Below are 17433 nucleotides of genomic sequence, written 5' to 3'. Positions count from 1 at the left end.
AACCCTAACAAATGAAGTGCAGCAATCTAGAAGCATGGCTGGGAATTAGGAAGCTATTAAATTTTTCAGCTTTTAAATAGGGTTATGTATTTTTGAGTAGCACTTTCTTTTATTTAAAATCTCACCTAAAGTGTTTCAAATATTACAAACAGACTAATAGAAAAAAAAGACCTGTGTTTTTATCACTTTGATTCGAAACTCATTTGGGTTTTGGGCTGGGAAGAGGACTCAAAAGCTGGAGTCAGTGCTTTGCTTTTGAAGTGTCCCCATAGGGCATTTCACCAGGAGTAGTCCCCTAGTACTGCATGTGTGTCCCACCCATCCTCAAATTATAATTTTGATTCATGTATTATGAATCAAATTATTTCGTCTTTACTTATTGTCAAATATTTAGTAGAAAACAAATTCTCATGCCGTCTATTCTTACACGACTCTAAAATTGTTTTGCTTTGCTTTGGGGCCGTTCCCAATGATGCTCAGGGCTAAACCTGACGCTCCATGGAGAGATCACTGCGGGAAGGACTAAGGGAACCGTATGTACCATACATGGTGCTGGGACTTGAACATAGGTTGGCCACATGCAAGGCAACCACTTTTTACCCACCTATTGTCTCTCTGGCACAATAATTGCATTTTTATTTTATTTTTTATGCAATAGTATTCTTAACATCAGCGTTAGTTTTAAAAAATCATCTAATGTTTTCTTTATTCTTCATAGCTTACAAAATAACTTTTGTGTTTGGCTTGTTCACAGCATTGTCAAATGATATTGTTAGTAGTTATTATTTATCCTAAATAGTTGTTCATTTAAAGAAGCCCCATTACTCTATTATTTTTCTGTATCACTTGTTGCCAAGTCAATGTCAGTGTCATGATTATCAGTGACTGCTTTTCCCCCATAATCAATATTTAACATATTTTACTCCTAATCCATACTTTTTGTAGAAGCCAGATGGTTGTTATTTCTTTTTAATTTCCCCTTTATTTGATGCCATAATTTACAATACTATTAGTATTAATGTTTGAGGAGTATAGTGCATTGTTTATTTTCTTGTTTTGTCTATACTCCACATATGAACAAGATCATTGTCCTTGCCCATTCTACTCACTTCTCTCAGCATAATTCCCTCCCATACCATCAAGCAAAATGCAATAGATATGAGTAGTTTTCCATTATATATGTAACACAGTACCTTTATCCACCTAGTATTATATTCTTAAAGTATCTTTTTGTCATGGGTAATATATAATAAGTGTATTTGCAAAATGTTCATAGAAAAATAAAGAATTCTAATTTCTTCAACTGTCAAAAAGAAGAGATAAAATTATAATTGATACTTTAAAGGTTGTGTGTGAAATTGCCCAATATCATGCCAGGTGTCTTACAAAAGGTTTACTATTCTCTTTTTGTGGATTTTTTATATAACAACTCTGGTTATCTTTCTGGTTACTTATACTTTTTTAATTTTTCAGACATAGGGAATTCTTACTGAGAAATGTTGAAAGAGAGCATTAGAGTTCATACACTAGATTTTGAAGTATGTTGAATTGCAAAAGTAAAACATCTTTACACATTTGACTTTGAGTTGCACCTCTAGGTTGATTGACAATGTGTATTAGTCAGGTAAGGTAAACGTAAAGGCCCTCCCGTTGATCGTCGATTTGCTCGAGCGGGCCCAGTAACGTCTCCATTGGAGACTTTGTTGTTACTGTGTCTGGCATATCGAATACTCTCGGTAGCTTGCCGGGCTCTCCGAGAGGGGCGGAGGAATCGAACTCCGGTTGGCCATGTTGACTGCTTGTAAGGCGAACGCCCTACCCGCTGTGCTATCGCTCCAGCCCAAGAGTCCAGTTAAAATTCTATTAGCTTCCTGGGCTGGAGATATGGTATAGTAGTTAAGGTGCTTGAGGTACTTGTCTTGCACATGGCTGACACATGTTCTATCTCCAACACATGTGACTCCCCAACCCCCACATGAGGATCATAATTACGAATGCAGAGCCAGAGATAACCCCTGAGCATTACAGGTGTGACTCCCCTCCCCAAAATATTCTATTGGCATGATCCTGATGTAATTGATAACTTAAATGATAAATTATTGCTGTATGATTGATAACATATCAAAACCATTTTTAGAAAACAAAATGATAGTTTGCTCCCTACTATACTATATAAGATACCATGAAATCTGAGAGAAATGTCTTTGCAATTATATCGCGCTAGCACTATAATATTTGTAATCTTCATAAATCCACTATCAAGATAGTGTTACTGTTTCTACTTTTAAATGGCAAAATTGAGCTATACAAAATTTTAAATATTAAATTAATATTAAGCTGTAATAATTGAGGATTTGGGAATAGTACCGCATTGGTCTCATTCTGTTCTCACAGTTGAACTATCCCTCATAATAGTCGTGAGATTTTTGTATTTTTTTGAGCACAGGTAAACTTCTTCCAACATTTTGAATGCAAATCATGCAAATTACAGGATCTTAATATGAGCAATGCATGTAAGGTTTTAAAATGAGTATATGTTAGTGTATGAAAATTAACTGTGTATTTCTTTTGCTTTCAATAGGTTATTGATAATCTTGGTCCTTTGGAACTGATTCTTAATACTCCTAGCCATCATAGGGTTCATCATGGTAAGCTCATTTTCCTCTTCATTTATTTAAAATTATTGTCGTTATTATTCGGTGTCATATTATTATAATTATTCAGCTAACACAGCATAAAAATAGATATTTATTCTACTGTACTTACAGAAACCTCTCCAAAGCAAGGACTAGGGGGAAAACAATAGGTTCTTGGATTTTCCTTTTGTCTATTGTCTCTTCAGCTGTAGTAGAAAAAAACAAATTAAGTAGCTAATGGTTGATATACTTTATATGTTTGAGAAGTCTGTGAAGATCACTACTGACTAAGTACTAAGTATCATAACTATCTACAGGTAGAGATATTCTTATCTTGAGAACTGTTGAATTTCAGGGCAGCCTAATACACAACACTTTAATTTCTAAAGCCTGTGAACATACTCAACATATGTTACATTTGCCTGACAAGGAGAGAATTTCTTGGAAGATTTTATTGCCTAAAAGTTAAAGACACTACTTAAGATATGGTAAAAATGTTTATTTTTTGAACCAGAGATGTTCATGAGAGCATGAATAGCAAAACTGTGATAGAAATCACTATCACTATCACCTGTTGTTCATTGATTTGCTTGAGTGGGCACCAGTAATGTCTCCATTCATCCCTGTCACGTGCTAGTGTAGCGCGATGGCATATTGGGGTCTCTTTCAGGGTCAGGGTAATGAGGTCCATCATTGTTACTGTTTTTGGCATATCAAGTACACCACAGGTAGCTTGCCAGGCTCTGCCGTGTGGGCAGGATACTCTCGGTAGCTTGTCGGGTTTTCTGAGAGGGATGAATGCTTTTGGGGGCAGCCTCTAATCACCTTTACACATGTTCCCAGTCAGGCATATATGTGAGCAGGAGACTCTTGGTAGCCTGCTGTGTTCTCTGAGTGCGAACTAGACAATGAGACGTCTATTTGTCTGTATTTGCGGCTCTGTGCTTCCTGGAGCTTGGTCCTATCATCTCTGGATCTTGGCTCTTGATGGGGTTACACGACAGTTGGTGGGTGTAACTGTCTAGTTACTGGAATAGGGGGATCTAGGTGGAGTAGGCCCAGTCCCGAACCGAGCAGGCGTGGAGTTCTCAGCCCTGGATCCCACACACCTGAGTTCCTCTGCGGGTTTCTTCATGCATGAGGCCCATCCTAGTGTGTGAAGAGTGGTCTCAGCATGGCTGTGGCTGGGTCCTGGAGGTATTCAGATGCCTGGGCTCTGCTCAGAGTGGAGGGGGAAACTCAATTCACCCCTCTCCAAGGGGCCTCGGAGAGGACAGCCAGGTGCAGGGGCAGGAAACTCTGCGTTGTTCTCTTCTAGATGATTGGTTTTATAGTCTCTGGATCTTGGCCGTTGATGGTTTTACATAGCATTTGGTGGCTGTAACTGTCTAGCTGCTGGAAGACGGGGGATCTGGGTATATGAGGCCCAGTCCCAAACCAAGCAGGCTTGGAGATCTCAGCCAGGCAATAGAAATAAAAAGAGAAAAAATGTAATTCACATGTTTATCAGAGCAGAAAAGAAAAATTAAACTATAACAGAAAATCAGAGAACTAGTGTCTCCTTTTCTCAATTTGACTTCATAGCACCATCCCACTAGTAGTGCTTTATGTGAGGAGTTTTTCTTCTTAGAACTGTTAATATTTTTCAAAGATAATTCACAGTTTGATGGGGCAGAGCATGGCATGTACGTTATGAGATTGGTTTCTATATCCATTCCCAGGAATATATTTTCCCAGCATGACTAGCAAAAGTTGTCCAGTCATTGCCACATGTTCCCTGAAGGCAAAGCACACCTCCGTGCTGTTGAACATCTCACTTTAGTACTGGTATTGTACTGCATGCCCATCTGCTCAACCTGTTTACTGCTACACTTTCAATGTATGGAAGAAAAATGAAGAAATAAGGATACATGAAAGCATTTAAGTTTGTTGGAGTGGCGACTTGGTCAGTTAATATTTTTCTTTTGATTTACAATCATAAGTATGTAGATTGCCAGAGAATGAACCTGGGTCATCTGCATGCACAGCAAGAACTTTACTTCCTATACTATTGTTTTGGCCTCAACATTTAGATTTTAAATTGTACTATTCAAGCCAATTAATACAGAAAAATTCTCTCTACACCTTTGGAGTGATAGCACAGCGGTAGGGCGTTTGCCTTGCATGCAACCAACATGGCTGACCCGAGTTCGATTCCTCCGCCCCTCTCCACGAGCCCGGCAAGCTACCGAGAGTATCTCGCCCGCACGGCAGAGCCTGACAAGCTCCCCGTGATGTATTCGATATGCCAAACACAGTAACAATAAGTCTCAAAATGGAGACGTTACTGGGCCCACTCGAGCAAATCGAGCAAATCGATTTACAATCATGTGGATACCACTCAAGCTTTGTAATATAGAAGAAAGTATTTAAATTTAAAATATAATTTGAAAACGTTGAAGCAGAGAAAATAATATATATGTTATGAGCTAGTAAAATATTAAAGGTAGTTTGATTTTTACTCATATCTTCCTTATGTCTCATGCTAAGAAAAATGGCACACTTTGCTTTAAATACAAATGGAGAGATACTACAATGGGTAGGGCATTTGCCTTGCATGTGGCTGACCTGGATTCAATCCTAATAACCCCGTATGGCCCCCTGAGCACTGCCAGGAATAATTCTTGAGTGTATCGCCAGGAGTAAGACCTGAGCACTATCAGGTGTGCCTCTCCAAAACCAAAACCAAACACAAATACACATTATTTTCATTTACTCTTGGTTTTTATTTTCTAAGTCACTTAATTTTTAGTTACTATTCTTTAATATTCCTAAAAATACTTAAAAATAATTCAGTTTTCAAGAAAAGGAACACAAACTAATCAAAAAACCTGTGAGCAAAAAAAAATTTTTTTTCCCTTTATTTTATTTTATTTTTTTTAAAGTTGTAGATTTACATTTTTTTGTGCTTTGGTTTCAATTATACAATGATCAGATACCCATCCCTCCACCAGTGCCCATTTTCCACCACCATGGGTAATATCCCTCCCACCCCCATCCCCCCATCCCCCCTGTCTCTGTGGCAGGGCAATCCCCTGTGTTCTCTCTCTCCTTTTGGGTGTTGTGGTCTGCAAAAGAGGCATTGAGTGGCAAACATGTTCAGTCCATAGTCTACTTTCGACATGCATCTCCCCTCCTGGGAGGATCCTCCAAACATCCTTTATTTGGTGCTCCCTTCTCTATCTGAACAGCCCTTTCCTCTAGGATACCCGGCTGTCCTCTAAGTTATGGAGTAATCCTCCTGGTGCTGATCTCAGCTATTCTTGGGTATTAATCTCATACTTTGTTACTTTATATCCCCCAGATGAATGCAATCTTTCTATGTCTATCCCTCTCTTTCTGACTCATTTCGCTTAGCATGATACTTTCCATATTGTACCACTTGTATGTAAATTTCATGACTTCATCTTTTCTAAGAGCTACATAGTACTCCATTGTGTAGATGTACCAAAGTTTCTTTAACCAGTTATCTGTTCTTGGGCATTCAGGTTTCTTCCAGTTTCTGGCTATTGTAAAGAGTGCTGCAATGAACAAACAAGTGCAGATGTCACTTCGACTATACATTGCAAAAAAAAAAAATTTTTTTTAAGGAAATTCATGCCCCTTATAGTAAAATCTCTGAAAGTAAATCAGAAGTTTGTTTGTTAGCAAATTAAGTTCAGTAAATAAAAAAGAAACCAGGGAAAAAATTATTAACATGCAAAAATCTTAGTTTTGTGAATAAGTTTTAAATATAAGCCAGAGAATATCTCAAAAAGCATGACTTTATTTCTTAAAAATTTTTTAAAATATTTTCTCTCATAGGTAGAAATCGTTACTGCATAGACAAAAATTATGCTGGCACTCTTATTATATGGGATAAAATATTTGGTAAGTAAAAATTAAGAGAATGAAAAATATATGCACTATTTCTTTTGCTTAAAAAATTCAAAAGTTCATGTTCTTAATGTTTATCTTTCAGGGACATTTGAGGCAGAAAATGAAAAAGTTATCTATGGCCTAACACATCCCATTAATACATTTGAACCATTCAAGGTTCAGGTAATGTACTTGGTTGTATTTTTTTTTTGGATTGATATACCCTCTCAAAAGTCCTATATTAAAACACAGTAGTATATTTCACAATGCGAAAAAATAATGATAGAAAAAAGAATTTAGAAATAATTCCAGCACTTGGACATTCAGTCCAATTAGGAGACAAACATTTCAATAAACTGATTATGGGATTTTTAAATATATTTACTATAAGAATACATTTTAAAAATAGTTACTTTTCAACATGAATCTGAAATATATTTATGCATTCAGAAAGAGCAGTAGGAAAATGGATAGTTTAGACTGATCTGACAGAAAATTTTTTGCTTCAAGACAGCATGACTCTGATTAGAAATTCAGCGTGGAGCCTTTGCCCTATTTTTCTTGGACATAAGTGTCAGGAGCTATTATTATTTGGTTAGGTCTGCACGTTAGCTCACTTGTTGCAAAGATCACCAGTATTCTGTTAGACATGTGGTATTGGTTGCTTACTACTTTCAATGGTTAGCACTAGAGAAATGAGGAATGTCTATGAAACTCCAATTCGTCAGCATCAGACCACAGCAAATACTCTTGGGGTTAAGGACTTGTTAAAAAAAAAGATAAGAATGTTTAAAACATTGAAAAAGTGAGTCAGCTAACACTCTGTCCTTACGTCTGGTTGTATAACATGCAGTAAGAAAGAGAATTATAGATCCTTCTTTGTTTGCTTTGATTTAAATTGGGGACCACATTCATCTGTGCTCAAAGATTACTGCTACCTTGGTGCTGGCAGTGTGGATGTTACTCCTGACAGTCTTTGGAGAACAGTACCCAGAGTACTGGGATTTGACTTAGAATCAGTTGTATGCCTTAATTCATCTCTTTGTGGCCCACATCTGCTTTATGAATCTGCTTCTTCAATTTCTTTAAGAGAATTAAAATATAAAAAACTTAATGATATTTGTTGAGCTTTTATTTTGATGAGTAAAATACTGTTAACAGTTGTGCACAAATATTTAATGTAACCATCATTAAAATGTATTAATGTAATGCTACTACTTATTCCTATATTTGAGCGGGTGAGGCTGAGATTCCGCAATATTTAGAAAATAGCTAAGATATAGCTCTGTGGTATAGTGCATGTCTTACATGTGTGAGGCCCTGGGCTTGATGGATGGCACCAAAGATAAAAATGTAAAGCAATAAATACACCCACCTATATTTTAAAAATTCACTCAATTACAACATACACCATGTCACATGTAAATAAAAGCAGCTCGGGTTGCAGACCATGCCTGATGTGCATTGTACACAATTTAATCTTAATCATACAAAAACTCTTTACACAAAAGTCTATCCTAAATTGTCTTCATTTTCAAGTGAGAGACATTTTAATACTGCAACTCAACAGAAAAAAAATGATTATTGCTCTTTTCTTTTAACTGGAAAGATTTTCTGTGTCCTTTCCTTTTTAGTAGTCATTGCTAAGAACACATCTCTCAAGAAAACTGAAAAACTTTTCAGGATAATTTCTTATTAAAAAGGTTTATAGCATCAAAACAAATTTAGAAACACTGCTTTTGTTTTTTGAAACCAGACCCACCATTATTTTTATTTTAGATTTTACTCCAACATTCAGATCTGCTGAAATGGCAACAGTAGACAACTTTTTTTGTATTGCTGGTTATGAATAACATACGATGTTGTGTGGCTGCAGTAGTGGCTGCGCGATTTTGAAATTCCGAAATTTTAACACTTAAATCCGGAGGGATTTCTGCCCAAACCTGCTGGATTCCGAAATTTGTTCCTGAGTCTCTGTGATCATGGCCGTTAAGCAGCTTGATCAGGAGCCAGAAAGGCCATTCATGGGCGATCACTTGGGGTCTTGTTGGGGTGGGGAGGACAGGACTGGCTCCACCCCCATCCTGTGAGGCCCTACGTGTCTCGTCACTGCAGGCCCAAACCTGACTGTCCAGTGGCCTCTGGAGGATGATAGCCACTGAGCTGCCAGGGGGAAGCAGGCTGAGGGACAACACCCATTTTCCCCTGGGGTGGCCCGGTGACAGTAACCTACTGCATGGTCTGGACGCATTTCTGCCAAAAGCCGCTGGGTTTTGAGATTTGTTTCTGAGTCTCTGGGATCATGGCCATTAAGCAGCTTGATCAGGAGCCAGAGAGGCCATTCGTGGGCAATGACTTGGAGTTTCGTTGGAGTGGGGAGGACAGGACCGGTTCCACCCCCATCTCGTGAGGCCCAACAAGTTTTGTCACTGTGGGCCCAAGCCTGACTGTCTAATGGCCTCTGGAGGATGGCGGCCATAGAGCCACCAATGGGGGAGCAGGCGGAGGGACAGCACCCTTTTTCCCCTGGGGTGGCCCAGCAACAGTAACCTACTGCGGGGTCCGGACACATTTCTGCCAAAAGCCATGCGGTTTTGAGGTTTGTTTCTAAGTCTCTGGGATCATGGCGTTAAGCAGCTTGATCAGGAGACAGAGAGGCAGTTTGTGGGCAATGACTTGGGGTCTCTCTTGTTGGGACGGAGAGGACAGGACCGGCTCCATCCCCATCCCATGAGGCCCAACAAGTTTCGTCACTGTGGACCCAAGCCTGACTGTCCAATGGCCTCTGTAGGATGATGGCCACTGAGCCGCCAATGGGGAGAAGGTGGAGGGACAACATCCTTTCCACCCTGGGGTGGCCCAGCGACAGTAACTTACTGTGGGGTCCGGACGCATTTCTGCCAAAAGCCATGGGGTTTCGAGATTTGTTTCTAGGTCTCTGGAATAGTGGACATTAAGCAGCTTGATCAGGAGCCAGAGGCCATTCATGGGCAATGAATTGGGGTCTTGTTGGGGTGGGGAGGACAGGACCGGCTCCACCCCCATCCCGTGAAGCCCTGCGTGTCTCGTCACTGCAGGCCCAAACCTGACTGTCCAGTGGCCTCTGGAGGATGGCGGTCACTGGACTGTCAGGGGGAACAGGCCAAGGGCAAGAAACCTATTCCCACTTGGGCTGGCCCAGCACTGGTATACTACAGGGACCAGACACATTTCTGCCAAAAGCCACTGGGTTTCAAGATTTGTTTCTTAGTCTCTTGGATCATGGCCATTAAGCCGTTCAATCAGGAACCAGAGAGGCCATGCCTCCAATTATATAGCTGAGCCGGAGGTGGTTTGTGGTATGTTTCCCACAGACCCAACTTTTGGCCGTTTACTTTCTTGGTAAACTTTGCCCCAAGTTTTTGGGGTCTGGCCAAAGGCACAGCAGCAAGTTTGGGGTATCTGGAAGTCTGAAGGTGCCATCATGCTGCTGATGCACTCACCTCACTGGTACAGACTGACCTGCTGGCGGCACCATACCCCCTAGAAATACTGCTTTAATAATTAGATCTTCACATAGGTAAAGTTAAAGGTAAAGGCCCTCCCGTTGATCGTCGATTTGCTCGAGCGGGCCCAGTAATGTCTCCATTGGCGACTTTGTTGTTACTGTGTTTGGCATATCGAATACTCTCGGTAGCTTGCCGGGCTCTCCGAGAGGGCCAGAGGAATCGAACTTGGGTTGGCCATGTTGGCCGCTTGTAAGGCGAACACCCTACCGCTGTGCTATAGTAGAAACATTCTCAGTAATGTTGAGATTAGAAATAAGTCACCCTGAAAAGAGTGTTTCAGTTCTATGTGCATGTGAATTGTGGGGGCAGCTCATCAACTTGTGGTTTGTAAGTTCAGTAGTTGTCATTTATGCTGTTGGCTCTTGGATAATACTTTAAATAGAATGAGCTCTCAATGCTCATAGTTCAGAAAGATTAAAGATGAGAAACTACACCAGGAGAGTTGAACAAACATTTGAACACTAAAGATTTGGAGAGACACTATTCAGACAAATACAGGTATTTGAGCAAGTGAATGCCTCAGGTTCATTTCTCCAGGCCTCTATGTTTACCTAAACATTTTTCCTTTTTTCCCCCATTCCTTTTCTTCCCTTCTTTTCCTACACGGTCACAGCTTTATGTAGCTGTATGTCTTATTATGTGCTTATTTATAGCATCATAAGTGCTGAGTCAGTAAACTGAGAAAATCTGGACATCTTTTAGCCTGCAAAAACATCAGTACATCTGATAAACTAGAAATAGCACACCACATTGGAAGTGATAAAAAGTAGAAGGCAACCAATCATGATTAAGAAAATATGAACGCACATGGCTTACCCATTAACAACATATTAGTAATTTCTTGTATAAGGCCTTAATGGCTCCATGGTGAGAAAAAAAATTCACACAGACTTCTAAGTAAATATTTTTTATCATTTTTAGCACATTATTACAAGCAATATAAAATAAGTTATTTGCAGCCTGCTCCTGCTATAGGGGCAGGCTTGAGGTGTGGTTAGGAAAATTGGAAATAACAGTGATGGGAAGACGCAATGGTGGTGAGGTTGGTATTGAAATATTGAATGTTATAAATCACAAACAACTTTATAAGAAATAATTAACTAGTTTTTAAAAATTAAAACATTTTTTAAAATCAGTATTTTATGTTTAGCTACATTTCTTCCATCTCTTTTGAAAAGATATGGTGCCTTCTGCTAGAAGAAGAAAGTTATCCCCCATTGCTATTAGATATAGGTAATCATTCACTTTTAGCTACAAAATTTAGGTGTTTTGGGGTATTAGAAAAATGAGTAAATGAGGAAGTTTTGTTTTAAAATATTGCCATGCATATCTCACAACTTATCTAAAATGAGAGCAATAAAAATGGTCTTTAATTTTTGGAGTGGGGAGGGGCTTCCCAAGCAGTGTCAGAGATGGGGTGCTGGAGAGGGACACGCCAACACAGGCTGGTGGTCCAGTGCATGGGCCCAAGTATGTGAGGCTACCCTGGCTGTGGTACCAGGGATACCTGCACTATCCCCACAATGTTGGGGGCCTCCAGGGTCATAACAAAGGTGCTGGGGCCATACAGAACTCCACTTACAAGGTGCTTTGGGGGAAACATGTGGCGGGAATTGAGACAAAGCTGCACACTGTCTCCAAATCTCTCATTCATTAAATTAAACAGGTGAATATATTAATGCCTGTTAAAATTCTAAAAAGAATTAGTTTGGGGTAGGATCATTACTATTGTTGAAGTTTTTGTTATAGAGCCCCAGGGTATTTCCTTCTGATATGCCATCCCTAAATTAGTTTTCACAAACCCTGCCTTGTTCTTAATTGCTTCAGTTTTCTATTTACAATATTTTCTTTTTTTTTTTTCTTTTTTTTTTTTTTTTTATTGAATCACTGTGGGAAAAGTTACAGAGCTTTCGGGTTTAGGTCTCAGTCATGTAGATACCGAACACATTTCCCTTTACCAAAACTCATTTTTAACCCCGAACCCCAATAGACCCCCACCTCCCACCCCTCCCAATTCTTATGAGGCAGATGAGTTCTAGTTAATACTCTATCTACTTTGACTAGATAGATTATTTCGATAGAAGATGCACAATTATTGTTTAGAGTTTACGACCCACCCGCCCCCCAATCAGACATGCTGAAACAGCGTTGTGAAATGATTTGCTTTCTACAACTTGGTTTAAGAATAAAATGATGTCGCGCGGCCGCAATAGCGGCCGCGCGGTTTTGAGTTTCTGCTATTTTACTTATTGACCCTGGAAGAATTTCTATTAAAAGTTAGCTAGTTAAGAGATTGTTTTCTGTGCCCTGGAGTCGTGGCCGTGCCGGAGAGCCGCTCGTGGGGGGCAGCTGGCGACCTCGGTGGGGCGTGGGGGACGGCCCACAAAGCCCCCCTTCCCATGAGGTCCCCGCCGCTTCCCCGAGCCCGGCTCAAACCCGCTTTCCACAAGGCTCCCGTGCGGCCGCCATCTTTCTTTCCAGAGAGGAGCGGGCGGGCTGGTCAACGCCCTTCCCCCTCCGGGCAGCTTGGTGGCGCGGATCAACACAAGTCCATTTGCTTTTCTGCTCCAAGCGGCTGGTTCTCTGTGCTAAGTCCTTGTGCCTCCGGGGCCGTGGCCGTGCCGGAGAGCCGCTCGTGGGGGGCAGCTGGCGACCTCGGTGGGGCGTGGGGGACGGCCCACAAAGCCCCCCTTCCCATGAGGTCCCCGCCGCTTCCCCGAGCCCGGCTCAAACCCGCTTTCCACAAGGCTCCCGTGTGGCCGCCATCTTTCTTTCCAGAGAGGAGCGGGCGGGCTGGTCAACGCCCTTCCCCCTCCGGGCAGCTTGGTGGCGCGGATCAACACAAGTCCATTTGCTTTTCTGCTCCAAGCGGCTGGTTCTCTGTGCTAAGAATTTTCAAGAATTTTTTAAAGACATTCTTAATGATACAGTTTGAATCCTTTAAGAGGCAGTTAAGGTCACACATTTAGATAGAGAAAAAAAGTTTTTCAACACTGATTTGATAGCACTTGTAGTTATTATCACCATAGGGTGTATAGCTGATGCCCAAACTCTTAGACTCTTTTTTAATACCATGATCACTACTATCATCTGTATGGTATATTTAATTAATATTTATAAAAGTTTATACTGTATAAGAATTTAATGTTTGTGAATATCCTAAGAGCTTTTATTCATCTTAAATATTATTTGTTAAATGTTGATTTCTGCTGTAAGCCTCAAGGAAAACTTGAATTAGTCAGCAAACTTCATCTTACCTTAGTACAGAATGTCAAATTAAAATTTGTATTGTATTGTATGACTAAAACTTAATCATGATAACTTTGTAACTGTGTATCTCACTATGATGCAATTAAAACATAAAAGTAATAATTAATATGTCTAGTATGGTAAATGGTTTCGAATATTTAATATGATGTTTTCTCTGTTATGCAGTACAGTATGTGAAGATTTATCCTTAAAATATTAGGCAGATATGCTATTTTTGTGTGCTTCTATGTTCATTCTGGAATTCATTTAGCAATATTTTAGAATACAGAGTACATAGGCTGCTCGTAATTCCCATTAGAAACAAATCTCCTAACTCACTTTTTATACTTCTCCAATTATCTATATTACATCTAACTATTTAATTTCACAACTATTGACAGGTTTTGAAACATTTTAAAAATATTGATGAGTATATTTAAACTTAAAATTTATGCATAAAATATAATAACTAATATTGAATATTAAATTAGGTCATAAATAACACATTAGACATGTTACAGATTATGTGAATAATACAAAAAGTAAATCATCACATTATTTTCTGCATTTAATGTCTTTTTATGTCTTTCTTATTTTTAAAAATCAATATTTTAATTCTTCTAGTTCCACCATTTAATCTACATATGGAATACATTCTGGGCTACTCCTGGATTCTTCAATAAGTTTTCTGTCATATTTAAAGGACCAGGATGGGGTCCAGGTAAACCAAGACTTGGACTAAATGAAGAAATACCAGAGGTAAATAGAGTTTATGAACTTGGTGATGGTGAAGATAAGCCTCATATAGTGAATTTATGTATATATTCTGTCTTCATACAAATCTGAATTAAATTTTTCCTGAAGCAGATACAGCTCTGTTCGAATAGTACTATAAATATATACTACCTAAACAACAATAGGGTCACTCTTTTCTACTGGGCAGATTCTGTCGCTTAAAAGGGAGCATAATTTAGTGGTGGGAAGGGGGCATAAAGCTAGAGGCTAATTTTCACATTCATTCAACTCACAGCCTAGAGTATCATGTTAGTACCATAGCCTCACATATACATGTGGCTTAGTTCCAGAATCCTGAAAAATTTGAGATGGAGGGAGATCTAGAGATTCCCCACTTGTTTAGTTCATCAGAGACTGAGGTTTTTAGAATGTAAGATCTAAAGTCACACCAAGAAGACATGATTACTACATTGATTATAACTTTATCCATTCTATAATTGAGTAGAAGCATTAAATACAGAAGTTTCACTAAAAAGCAAATTATATACAGGATATATTTAAAACACTGGAAACAAAATGGAAAAATCTCAGTACTTTAAAATAAAATGTTTTATTTCTGATCAAAATAACTATCACTAATAACTAGATTAGAGTAGAACAAGCTATCAGTTTTAAAGATAGTAGTTGGATTTAATTTATTCTCTATTTCAAATAATTTTTTAAAACAAAATTATTTTTATAGAACACTTGATCTAGAGAAGGATATTTTATGAAAGGTTATATTATTAAAGCTGTTGTGTTAAAATTCTGATAGTTTTGGTAATATTCATAATCATTTATGTGAAAATGAATAAAGTACAGATTGATGGAAAAATTTGCTTATTTCAACTCAACAAATTTAGTTAGCTTTGGTCAATATTATCTACTTATTAATATTATATGTTTTAATAATCAAAGTGAAAAACAAATGGCTATAGACAGCAGAGCCTAAGAACTGGTCTGCAGAACTGTGCTTACCTTGGTAGAGGATGTTGGGAAAAAGGTTTCCGGAGTGGGACACTCATGTGGGAGTTGTGGTGGTGGAACACTGTGTGCATGAAACTCTGTCATTAACAGTATTGTAAATCATGATGCATAGTTTGTAAGTCTCAAAATAAATAAGAATAAATAAAAATGACATTGGCGCTTAAATCTGCATCATAAAATAGAATTACGTTTATTCTGGTAAACTGATTTAGGAAAGTTATTTCAATAAAGTAGTATTTCCCTTTTAGATATTTTTTTATTTACACTTCCCACAGGTCATGTCCTGTTTGTCTTTTGCTATGCTTTCTTTTATAATCTTGCAAATAATTTCATGAACTTTTTGGTGAGGTACATGCTTATCACTCGTACCTATGGCTGAATGAATTCTTACAGTGTCCTATGTCATAGAGACTAAATTAGAACCGTGATTCTTCTGAAATGAGAAGTGAATCTTCTGACTTTATTTTTCTAGATTGTTGTCTTTGATTTTGTGAAGTAAAATTGTTGTATTTAGAAAATATGAGAGAAAACAAGAAAGTCCCACAAAGAAAGAATATGCATGCCGATAGTTGGGTTGCAGATGATTCTAGAATGAACTGGATTGACTTCCATATTTTTTTTTATCTAAGCAGGTTGGGATGATTTTGGGGGTTTCTGTTTTGGTAGACCACATATATCTGTGCTCAGAACAATCACCTCTCCTGAGCAGAGGTGCTCAGGTACCTCTGCAGGGGCTTGGTGGACCAGATGGCATTCTGGGAGCTGAATCCAGATTGGCCACATGCAAGACAAAAACCTCCCCCATTGTACTAATTTTTCAGGCTAATCATTTTTGGAGAAAATAAGAATAGGAAAATTTTATCTTTTTAAATTTCCTTTCTTTCTTTGCTTTTTTGTTTTATTTTATTTTATTTTTTTGTATTGTTTCTGGGCCACATGTTTCAGGGCTCTGCTCTATGCATAGATGTCAATGTTGTTGTTTTTTTTTTCCCTTCCTTTTCTTTCCTCTTTTTTTTTTCTTTTTCTTTTCTCTTTTTTGCCTGTAATACACATCTAGTGTGAACTTCAGTGAAATTAATCCATCAATAATAATTACTTTTTTAAATTTTTGTGTGTTTTTATTTTGGGGCATTGCTCAGGGATTAAACCTGGCTCTGGGCTCAGAAATCATTCCTGGCAGGTTCAGAGGACCATATGGAGTGCAGGCGATCAAACACATGTCAGCGCCCTACACAGTGAACTATGTCTAGGGACCTTGTATCAAGAAGAAATTAAAGACAACATCTCTGTCTTATCTCCCTAGGTAACAGGGAAAGAAGTTCCCTTCTCATCTCCAGCATCTCAGCTACTAAAGATATATGCAGTTGTGCAGTTTGCTGTGATGCTTACATTTTATGAAGACACCTTTGCAGACACTGTAAGTTATGTTGATTTAATAGTGTGAAACTTTTCATTTCTTTTTGAAAATGAAAATAAGCTTTTCTGCAAATGTCTAAGTAAAACCTATCACTGTCACTGTCACTATCCTCCTGTTGTTCATTGATTTGCTCAAGCAGGCCCAGTAACATTGTGAGACTTGTTACTGTGTTTTGCGTATCAAATATGTCACAGGTAGCTTGCCAGACTTTGCCGAGCGGGTGAGATACTCTCGGTAGCTTGCCGGGCTCTCCAAGAGGGGTGGAAGAATTGAACTCCAGTCGGCCGTGTTGGCTGTGTGCAAGGCGGACGCCCTATCCGCTGGGGTATTGCTCCAGCCCATATTTAACCTTAATTTGTGCAGATTATAAAAGGAAAATTACATATGGAGTGATCATGTTTGATTAATCATCAATATGCTATTTTAAATGATAAATATAAATGTATCATGAACATTTTCTTTAATAATTAGAATCAAGGTCAGGGAGACAATACACAGGATTGGAGCTCATGTCTTGCCAGCATGAGCTGACATCATTCCACATCACAATTTGACCCCACCCCAGTGTCCTTTAATGGGGCCTGGGTTTCCCACTCTCTATCATAAAATGTTAACCTGATCAAAGCAACACCTCTGAGCACCCAAAAGCCAGCCCTGTGTTGATAGATTAGTGGTTGTCATTAAAGGCTCTGGGCCCAGAAAACTGTTAAGCCCCTCCTCCCCAAATTAGAAGTACTAAAGATGTCATAATTGGTTGGGAAACATAGCACTATAACACTGTCCTCCCATTGTTAATCAATTTGCTCGAGCAGGCCCAGTAATGTCTCCATTGTGAGAATTGTTACTGTGTTTTGCATACTGAACGCATCACGGTAGGTTGCCAGGCTTTGCTGTGCAGGTGAGATATTCTTGGTAGCTTGCTGGG

General features: G+C 38.9%; 1 protein-coding gene across 1 annotated transcript in view; it reads left to right on the top strand.

Moving 5' to 3' along the window:
- AGMO (alkylglycerol monooxygenase) overlaps window positions 1–17433 on the top strand; it is a 322553-nt gene that overhangs the window by 137644 nt on the left and 167476 nt on the right. Inside the window, exons 6-10 of the mRNA XM_056118323.1 lie at window positions 2582–2648; window positions 6480–6545; window positions 6637–6716; window positions 13955–14089; window positions 16395–16508. Of these exons, the coding sequence (XP_055974298.1) occupies window positions 2582–2648; window positions 6480–6545; window positions 6637–6716; window positions 13955–14089; window positions 16395–16508 (462 nt within the window). The remainder of the gene's footprint in view (window positions 1–2581; window positions 2649–6479; window positions 6546–6636; window positions 6717–13954; window positions 14090–16394; window positions 16509–17433) is intronic.

Source organism: Sorex fumeus, unplaced genomic scaffold (genome assembly GCF_029834395.1).
Source record: "Sorex fumeus unplaced genomic scaffold, SorFum_2.1 ptg000037l, whole genome shotgun sequence".
NCBI lineage: Eukaryota > Metazoa > Chordata > Mammalia > Eulipotyphla > Soricidae > Sorex > Sorex fumeus.
This window is presented reverse-complemented; position numbering and strand designations above follow the sequence as displayed.